The 9,903-nt window shown below is 52.6% G+C and overlaps 1 protein-coding gene across 1 annotated transcript in view; it reads right to left on the bottom strand.

Annotated features, from left to right (window-relative positions):
- Positions 1-1,300: 1,300 nt before the first annotated feature.
- PXDC1 (PX domain containing 1) overlaps positions 1,301-9,903 on the bottom strand; it is a 36,072-nt gene continuing 27,469 nt past the window's right edge. The window contains exons 4-5 of the mRNA XM_017497457.2: positions 6,179-6,290; positions 1,301-2,416 (exon numbers count right to left, since the gene is read on the bottom strand). Coding sequence (XP_017352946.1) covers positions 2,299-2,416; positions 6,179-6,290 — 230 coding nt within the window. The 3' untranslated portion in view covers positions 1,301-2,298. The remainder of the gene's footprint in view (positions 2,417-6,178; positions 6,291-9,903) is intronic.

Here is a 9,903-nt window from a genome sequence, read left to right as displayed (position 1 = left end):
TGAGGAGAAAAGCCAGTCCCTGGAGGATTGTGCGGGCAAGAGTGAAAACTCACACATGAACCTGAACTGCTCTGGGATCGATTTTCTGAAATGACAGTTTAGAGGCTGAAAATTCACAATTCTTTCACTTGGTCAGGTTTCTAATCTATTTTTACTTTTTTTGCCAACACTTTGAAATTGTGATATTTCACAAAGAAGAGTCAGATTTCTAGCTTTCATGGAAAAACTAGGTCTGGCCATACCGGGCCCATGCTTCCAGGCAAAACCACCAGCTCAACTGAGCAGGGGTAGCTGCTCCCTGGCTCGGGGCCTGAGTGCTCCTGTTCGCCACAGTCCCCACCACTCCATACTGCTCCCAGCAGGGCCGCTGAGTGCTAGTAAGCACGTATCATTGTACTAAAGAAACACTTGTTTGTACTTAGGGTTCTTTCAAGTGTGGGAATATGAAAATTGGACTTAGAAGACTTAGGTTTTTCCCAAAAAAAAAAAAAAAAAATGGAAGCCAGGGAATGCTCTGATGTGCTTAATAGGACAACAGATGTCTAGACATCTTATCCCTACTTTCAAGACCTCACCATACAAGGATTGGGAAGAGAAACTTCTGCAGTGAAGGCTGAGCCAGGGGATGGGGCTGCGGAGCCAAATTCAGGTCTTGGCAGAGGAACACAGCCTGCGCAAGGGGATGGCTGAGGAAGCTGCACTGCAGTGACTGCATGGCTGGGAGAAAGCGCCTCTCAGACGGAGAATGAGACCAAACGGCGAATCAATCCTTGAAAGTCAGATGGGCAGTAAATGAACATGCTGATCAATTCTAACCTTAGCTACTAAACAGGAAGCCCCATCCTTGCACAGAACCGAATTTGACGCGTCAAGAAAAAGGCAACTAGTCAACCCGAGTCTGCTGCCTACTAGTCTATTTGAAATCAAAATGCTTTAAACAACGCAGCTGGAAAGCAGAGGGAAATGAAAAACCCAAGGAAAGCCCATGTGCTTTGCAGCTGGGTCATCAAAGAGATTTCCTGTGGCTGCCAAAAAGAAGTATGGAAGAAAAGAAAAATCCCTGTCAACCCCCTTCTTCTTCCAAAATAAAACAAGCTGTGTGTTCATTTTCCAATGTGCGCAGATCATTCCCCTAGGGTAAGAACATAACACACTTTCTAACTCACAGAATGTGACCGGAAGAGTGGGAGGGGCCAGGCCCGAGGAGTCGGGGTATTTGGTGTCCACCCCGTCCCAAGGCAGGGGACAAAAAGAACCACGCCTTTATATTTTATACACAAACATCTTGGACAGACCAAAGTAGAGCACAGATTTTATTTAATTAAAATAGATTAAAAACAGCCTGTGTAAAAGAATTAGAATTCTCAATAATTTACTATTATTTACATTAGCAAATGTCAGTCGTTAGTAGACACTGGGAGCAGAGACGCTGGAAGAACGGGGACCCTCTCCCGTGGGCAAGGAGCCCGGCTTCCCTCCATTTCTGTCCTTTCAGGTTCACGGTGGCAACTCTGTCAATGAGCACACCAGGGTAGTGTGGCTGCAGCCCCGGGGCCCGCACTGAAGGCCCGGAGACCTGGCAGGCCGGGAAGAAATTCCTTTCCTCTGGGAAGAACCACTAAGGCTCGCTCAGTTCAAGCTCACATGGGCGTCTGGTGAGAACGCCTTCTCTGCCCTGCAGCCAATACCCCACCGTGCTGGGCCTTCTGCAAACACTCCTAGGGTTGACCCAAACCCAGTTTTCAGATAAAAGGTCAAAAGCAACAACAACAAAAAGCCACACCTCCCAGTTCTCAGAGAAATCCTGGATTACTAAACATCTCCTGCGTGTGGCATGTGGAATGGGTGACTTGTCAAAATCTCCCTCAAGACGTTTTACGTGTTTGCCGTGGGAGGGAACAGTGGGGAGCCAGGGTGGCCGGGGGGACTGGGCCACTTGGCCAAGCTGGATGCAGCTCCTAGGAAGCAGTCACAGTGAGAGCGAGCTCATAGGAGCTGCCCGGGCCTGAAGTGCGCAGCCCTGCAAGCACCAAGCGGGGAGTGAAGACCCTCAGAACAAAGGCCTCGTGGCCTCTGGGCCGTGGGCTTGGATTGCTGGAGACTCCGCGGTCAGCCTGGACCACTAGGAGCCCCCGCTGCTCCACTCGCAGGACACCTCGGTCTCCTAGCGTCAGTGGGGCCTGGGTCGTCTGGGAGGTCCAGGGCTGGGGCAGCAGCTGTGGCCATGGCGGTCAGCACAGTGGACAGCACCAGAGCTGGCAGTGAAGGGCTAAGGTGGGGGAGGCCCGATGGAGAGGCTCAGTCCAAAATGTCTGTCTCGAAGGGGACCAGGTGGTAATACGACAGGTTGGTGACGTAAGCTGCCGGGTCGTCCCCGTCCTCCAGCTCTGAGGGAAACTCACTGCCGTTCTCAAATCTGAAATTAGAGAAAACAGAGGTGAGGGCTGGCTCATTGCTGGGATCACCACCAAACATCACCGGGCCTGTGAGCACGGCTTTCAATGCCCACTAGGAAGTGTGCAAAACACCATGGCTACAAATTAACTGGTGAGCTGGCTCCTACTCTGAGACTGCCAGAGCTTGTGGTTTCCACTGCCTTGGAGACTGCCGTCTGTATTTAGTTAGACACTCCTTAGCGAGGCCTCCATTCATGCCTTCATTCATGGAGTGCAGAGTTTCACCTCTTGTTCCATGCCCAGCAGGCTCTGGGATCAGCGGTGGACAAGGCAGGCAGGGTCTGTCCTCAGGGAAGAGGCGCCTGCCTCGTGCTGAGCCCTGGGGACAGCATGGAGAGAATGGTCACGGGCTCACAGCCTGACCACAGCGGAGATGGCACATGTCCACACATGAGGCTGCCGAGGGAACACGAGGCTGGAGAGGAGCTGGCAAGGCCCATGGAGGTCACACGGGGAGACACCTTCCAGCGGGGAAGCCTGCATATGGGCGTGTGTTTCACTTGGGCTCTGGCGGATGAGAAGCATCCAAATGTGGGGAGCTTAAATGGGGTGTGGACAACTACGGGAAGAATACAAACCCCAAACATAAGGGGATGTAAAAGCCCCTATACTGACCCCCACGCACTGAACTGCTTCCACTCCCTCTCCAGCCCCGGCACGGCCTCCTAAGCTGGTAAAAGAGACTCCAAGTCTTTAAAAGGGCATAACAAAGAGAAAAGCACAAGAAGAACTTTCTCCCCAGGAAGGGGGTCGGAGCAGTGCTGCCTGTGCTATTGCCATCTGCCTCAACCTACGAATAAGCCCAAGCCAGGGAGGCCACCCCGCCCTCCTGGGAGCCACCTCAGAGCTGCCTCCCAGTGCCTGCAGGTGGCCCTGGCCCATCGACAGCTGCAGGAACTCAGCCATATCTGGAAAGCTTTGCTGTGACCAAGAAGACTACAGAGTCTCGGGCCCCTGGCTGGACACAGAAGAAGGCAGGGCCAGCACAAGTCCCCTATACCTAGTACATTGTGCGAATTCCGCTGACCTCAAGGGGAAAGGCAGCTTTAAGGCATTTGGATAGGAGAGGCTGAGGCCACAGAGGTGGGCCTCCCCTCTGCCTCCACGGCCAGGCCTGGAGTGTGTGTGTGTGTTCAGTGGGGGGGGGGTCAGCCCCTGCCTCGGTTTCCCTGTGCTCATGGTCCTGGCAGTGCGAGGTTGGGGTGGAGGCCGTGGCACAGAGAGCCCTGGCTGCGGGTGGGAGAGCTGTGCGAGCTCAGAGGGACAGAGCAGCTCTTCCACTTCATCCCAGGGAGTGAAATCCCTTCGCTAAACCAGGGCTGAACGGAAACCCGAGGGGGAATCTTGGACTTGCTGAAAGGCTCAAGTCAGGTGAGGGATAGGTCCACAGTGCCTGCCCAAACAGTGTCCCACCAGCTGCCTGTCCTCCCTGCCCAGATCACAAGATGACACTGGGGACATGAGGACAGAGGGGGACTGGGATGCTCAGGGTAAATGAGTCACAGGACTGAAGCCCCCGGAGGTCCCCACAGAACTGCCCGGTCCCTTGGTCCTGAATGACTTCCCAGAAGTCGGGCAATCTCTTCACCAGCTGAGACTGTCACCTGCAGGGGCCCAGAAGTCCCGCCAGCCCCATCTCTATCAGATACACTCATTCATTCCCTGAGTGCAGGGCACTGGTGCCCACTACCCCCTGGGGCCAGATGGGGAGCAGCCTGCTAAGACTCTGCTGTGGGCCTGGCAGCACTGGGCTCACAGGCTCAGACCAGACAGTCCGCCTCAGGTGCCAGCGAGGGTGGTCAGCCTTGGATGCCAGCAAGGACGGTGAGCCTCAGGTGCCGGCAAGGACAGCTGTGTGGGGGGGTGAGGCCTCCAGCTCTGAAAATGGCATCTCTCTGTGCCATTGGTCGATCTCAACCCCTACCCCCCTGACAGCAGTGCAGTGTAGAAACAGATCGTCCCTGAGACACACTGCAGCTGGACCACCAACTCCACTGCGCTGCCTGGGTTGGAGCAGCCAGAGACAGGCCCAGGAGGTTGAGCCGGAACTCCTTCCAAATGCTCCTGAGCCCCACGGCAAGCGTTTCTCTGTTAGGCTTTCCTGGGATCATGGAGACTTTTCCGACCCTCTCTCCCTGTGAGCCAGGCGTCCCGGCACAGGTGGCTGCCTATTCAAAACCTGTCATTCCTGTCCACACACAGCCCGGGCAACGCAAGAGCCACGCCTCCCGGACCTCTTCCCTCTCCGCGCCTTTCTCCCCAGCTCCAGGCTGCTCACAGCTGAACCTGTCTCCTAAATCTGGCCTCACTCCAGGGTGCCGAGGGCCTCCTGGAGATAGAAAGAGGTGCCCTTGGAAACACTGCAGACTCAGGGCCTGCACAAATGATGATGAGGAAGGGTCCCCATCTGCCTTCGCCCCCCCATAGTCCCTGGCCAGTCACTACCCCTGCCAAGCCAAAGAGCCTCTTTCTTTCATTCATGGTTAACTCCAGCCTCATATTTCCATGGTGCCAGCCTGCGAGCATGGGGGACCCACAGGAAATGAGGGAATGAGTTATGTACAGTGGGGTCAGGGCAAGGCCGGCACAGCTCCTGCCACCAGCAGCTCAGGACCCCTCCACTGGGAAAGATTCTCGAACCGTCTACCCGAGAGACACACTTAGAACTGAGAACGTGGGGTCTGTTAGTAGGTGCCAGTCCCACAAGCCTGACAGGGAACGCCCCTCCATGCTCAGTCACAGAGCAGGCGTCAGCAGAGGAGGCTCAGGCCACCGGCTGGAGCTCCGGCTCAGGCTGGGTTCACACCCCGCAGCTCACAGGCCCGGATGTGGGGCTCGGCACACGTGGCCGGCCTAGTTCTAGTTTCAATCTGCTGCTGTGGAGGGCTAGCAAATGGGTGGGGCTAGACCTGGGCCATCCCCAGCCTATGTCATTCCTGGGCCCACAGGGAGACTCTGCAGCCAGAGCTGCCTCTGGGGGGGGGGTCTCGAGTGAGATGTTTTATACTCGTCCTCCGTGGCCTTCAACATAACCCAGCAGAATGGTCCCAGGAAGGTAAGAGAAGTCAGGAGAGGTTAAGTAACTTTTTGAGCTCATACAGCCAAGAGGCAGCTGTGTCAGGAAAGAGAGGCCAAGCTCTGGTGCCCCCGTAATTCACCAAGAAGATGCCTGGAGGAAAGCCAAGGCTGAGGCTGCTGTGCCTCACAGTGCCCCCAGTGTTGGGCTCTCTAGAGCACGTGTGACAGTCAAATCAGAGACAGAAAGAGCGGAGAAGACAGTGCTGGCTTTGGCTGTCCAGCCTCAGTAATCAGACACGGCCTACACCTTCAGCACAGGGCTGCAGGCCAGGCTCCACCCCACAGCCAGCCAGTGAGGCAAACGTGTCGCCGTCCCAGGGAATCAGAACTGCTGTGTGTGAGGTATGTGGCCTTCCTGGCCCTGGAGACACCATCACACTCTTCAGGGCCCCACAAAAGCCAGGCCCCCAACCCCAAAATGTCTCCTAAATGCCCCTCATAGCTGGCAACTCCATCCTCCACAGATTCACTAATCAAGATCTCACCAGACTCTAGGAAAGACGAACTTAAAATCAGTGTCCAAATGCACACAGGGACTGCTGGGTGGCTCTGGGTAGCCAGTGACTTCCATAAAAACAGCCCCATCCTGCAAGGCAAACGGCTTAGGACAGTCTATGAAATGATACTGAAACCAGCATACTTACAAGTGCTCTGTCGGGTCCACGCCCAGGTGCTGGTCTCTTCCGTTTGGTATACTGTGGTCAATTACTATTGTTTCGGTATTTGCTAAACAAAATCCATTGGACCTCATGATTTCTGAAAATCAAAGCAGTAAGGTGAGTCCTCCAGAGGGGTTGGTGCTTGAGCTCTTAGTTTGGGGCTGACCCCAATCCTCCTCCTTTCTCCTCCACCTGTTCCCCACCTCTCTCTTCCACACTGTAAGAGAACGCTGTGCACCTGAGACCCATTCAGAGCCCCACTGTGCAAAGTCAGGGCCGAGGTCAACCCCCACAGGCGCCAGGCCTGCTGCGTGTCTCCCCAGACAAAGGTGCCCTGCTGGCTGAGGACTCTCGCCATATGCCCTTCGCTGTGGGCTTAAACCTGGAGTGCACAGCAGGAGCACCGGGCTCACATCTGTGAGTTTATATGTGAGAGCGGATCTATGGCACAGTGATGCATGGCTGTGCCCAGGGTACCCACCTTGCTGAGCTCTCCCCATGGCTAAGACAGGAGTAACAATACCGGCTGCCCTGGGTTGCTATATTCTGATTGAATGAGATCTGTGTGCATTTTATTTTATTTTTATTTCAGTCGTTTTTGGGGTACAGGTGGGTCTTGGTTGCATGGATAAGCTCTGTAGTGGTGATTTCTGAGATTCTAGTGGATCCGTCACCCAAGCAGTGTACGCTATACCTGATGTGTAGTCTTAGTCTTTTAACCCTTCCCCCTCACCCTTCCCTCCAATTCCCCAAATCCCATATCATTCTTATGCCTTTGCATCCTCATAGCTTAGCTCCCACTGGTAAGTGAGAACACATGATATTATTGGTTGTCCATTCCTGAGTTACTTCTCAGTGTGTATTTTAAACCAAAGGGTGATTTTCACTTTTCTACTTGATATAATTCTGTATGTAAATGAATTTTTTTTTTCCAAATAAGCACAGATTTGGGTAACTTAGAAAAGCCAACAAAGAAAAATGACTTCCTATGTCCACACTGGCCGCATGCGTTAGCTACAGAGGGTGGAAGTCTGCGTTCGTCCTTGGCTGGAAAGGCTGGAATGAAGAATGAGAGCCAGGACAATGAGTTCCACAGCCTTGGGACTCAGTTTCCTCCACTGGAAAATTTCAAAGGTGCATTAATCTCTGAGGATCCTCCTCACTCTGAAATCCCATGAACTCCTGGATCCCATCACACCATCTGGTCCATCTAAGTATAAAAAGCAAGGGTGGTGGATGCTCAGCTGTAGCGTTCATTTGTATTTTCTGAGGGACGGCGTTTCCGTCCCCTCGCTCAGCAGATGAGATCTGGTAGCGATGGCCAGTTGTTGGCGCTGAATCCCTCCAGCTGCTCACGAGGGATTCAGCGTCTCGTCTCCCAACCTCACTTCTACACCCAGGACCACCTTGCCTGTTCTTTCGAATCAGAACCTCTATGTACCCCATCATAAAAGACATGCCAAAAACAACTCCAAATCCCTGGTGCCTTCTCAAACCCAAGGGACTATCTTCTTCCCATTTGGGGCACAGCTCCAGACAGCCCACCCTCTCCCGGGGCACGCCACGCCCGACAGGAACACTGTTCACTGCCCCATCGGATGCCTTGATTGCCTGAGTGACTGTTTTCCTTCATTGTTTCTTACGCCTTACCACAATTCAGACTGGTTTGTTCTGGTGTATGGATTTGCTTTTTGTGTAACTGAAATGGTCACTTTCTGTTTATTCTTAATCTTTCTAGGTATCTGGTTCTCAGTCCTGTGAACTTCTTTCCATATGAAGAGAAGTAGGGAAATTAACGCAAAAATGAGGAAAGAAAAACAGATTCTCTCCTCGCCCCCCCATATGATCAAAATGTCGATTCATCAGTCAGATTATTGAAGTCATCGCTAAAATTCCGCCTGTCTTTCTGGAGAAGGGGCTGCTGGTGTTTCGTAGGGCCATCAGTCCTCAGCTCTTCCCTGTCCCACCTGGTGGGGCTGCAGGCCCTGAGAAGGAGCTCTGCAAAGCAAAGAGGGGTCAGTGTCCCAACTCTGGGGTCAGCCAGAGTTGTACCTGTACTTCCAGGTACAAAAGGGGCAGAATGATGCTTACGAAAGCCTCACTGAACAGGCAGACTGTGAAAACTGCTAGATCTGAACAAGACAAACTAAGATTCCCTCGCCTCTCTATCTAAAATGGGTGGCAGCACAGAACCACTGCGTTTATTGTTTTCATTAACTCTGACCCAAATCTGTCTTTCTTGGGAAGCACATGAAACCTCAGAGCAACCTCCAGGCAGCCAGCTGACAGCCCCCTCCCCTTTCTCCCACCCCTTTGCAAAGGGAATTTGGTTGGATGGTGGCCTACAAGTTAAAACAAATGTCACTGCTGCAAATCACTTCTGAAGGAAATTCTGAAGGGTTACCTTGCATGCCTAAATCTTTCGTAAATGTGAAATTTGGAGCTCTATAAAATGGAGTCTTTACCAGTGCCCCAAAAAATAGACCTGTAAGAAATAATTCCTTAACTTATGATAAGAAGCCACATGCATATACATGTGGTTTAATTATTTGGAAGACTGGCTGGGCCCTGCAAACACTAAGGTGTGTCTGATGCCTCCTGCATGGACCTTGCTGCCTCAGGCCTGGCCCAGAGAGGGGCCTCGCTTAGACCCTTGCCTTTTACTAAAGATGGTCCCTGAGAAGCTCCGGTTCCCTCCTAGATCCCACCTCTGCTCTCAGCCCCAGGACCTCAAAAAACTTTGGGGCAAGCTGGGCTACACTGCTGGCAGGCGTGCAGCAACCTCCAGAGCATTCATTCCCAACTTGGGTTCAGAAAGGGATGGTTCACTGAAAAGCAAATTGTCTTAAAACCTACGGAAATGTGCACATTTCATATGCCTGTCCTAGTCGAAAATGGAGCATAGATTCTGCAGCAGTTTATATTTTTGTTTATTTGGCCACTTTAACAAAAAAGTCCTAGGAAAAGCTGTACAAATTAGTACAGGTCCGCAGTTTTAAAAGAGAAGAAAAAGCACTTAGCTCTGGCAAGCCTCTAACTGTAGGGACCACTGATTTAGGGAGATGATCCTGCTAAGCCTGTAGTCTGTGCCCTGTTTCAACCAGGGACAGCAGATATTTAAATGGGAGTTGCTCTCCTGGGTCAGTTTTCACAAGAGGATGGTGTAGGCCATGAACTTGTACCTTCAAGCAAAAGGCTTCATTGAGATTCACGGCTACGGAACCAGGGAGCCTAACCTGTAACAGGGTCCACCGGTAACTTGCCATGTGCCTTCGGCCAGAGCTTTAGCAAGTATGGCGTGTCTGCAGTGTGGGATGCTGGCTCCTCAGGAGGCACAAGCAGGTTGGAGGGTATGTCGACTCTGCAGCTAGGGACGCTCTGCTACTTATGCCTGGAGAGCAGGTTACCTCTCACTCAGTTTGTTCATCTGTACAATGGGAATAATGGTATCCATTCCCAAGTCCAGTGTGCAGACAGAGATGATGTATGTAAAGAATCCAGGCCGGGCGCGGTGGCTCACGCCTGTAATCCCAGTACTTTGGGAGGCTGAGGCGGCTGGATCACGAGGTCAAGAGATCGAGACCATCCTGGTCAACATGGTGAAACCACATCTCTACTAAAAATACAAAAAATCAGCTGGGCATGGTGGCGCATGCCTGTAATCCCAGCTACTCAGGAGGCTGAGGCAGGAGAATTGCCTGAACCCAGGA

This window comes from Cebus imitator, unplaced genomic scaffold, assembly GCF_001604975.1.
Source record: "Cebus imitator isolate Cc_AM_T3 unplaced genomic scaffold, Cebus_imitator-1.0 Scaffold231, whole genome shotgun sequence".
Classification (NCBI taxonomy): domain Eukaryota; kingdom Metazoa; phylum Chordata; class Mammalia; order Primates; family Cebidae; genus Cebus; species Cebus imitator.
The sequence above is the reverse complement of the archived record's forward strand: the minus strand, read 5'-3'. Positions and strand labels throughout refer to the sequence as shown.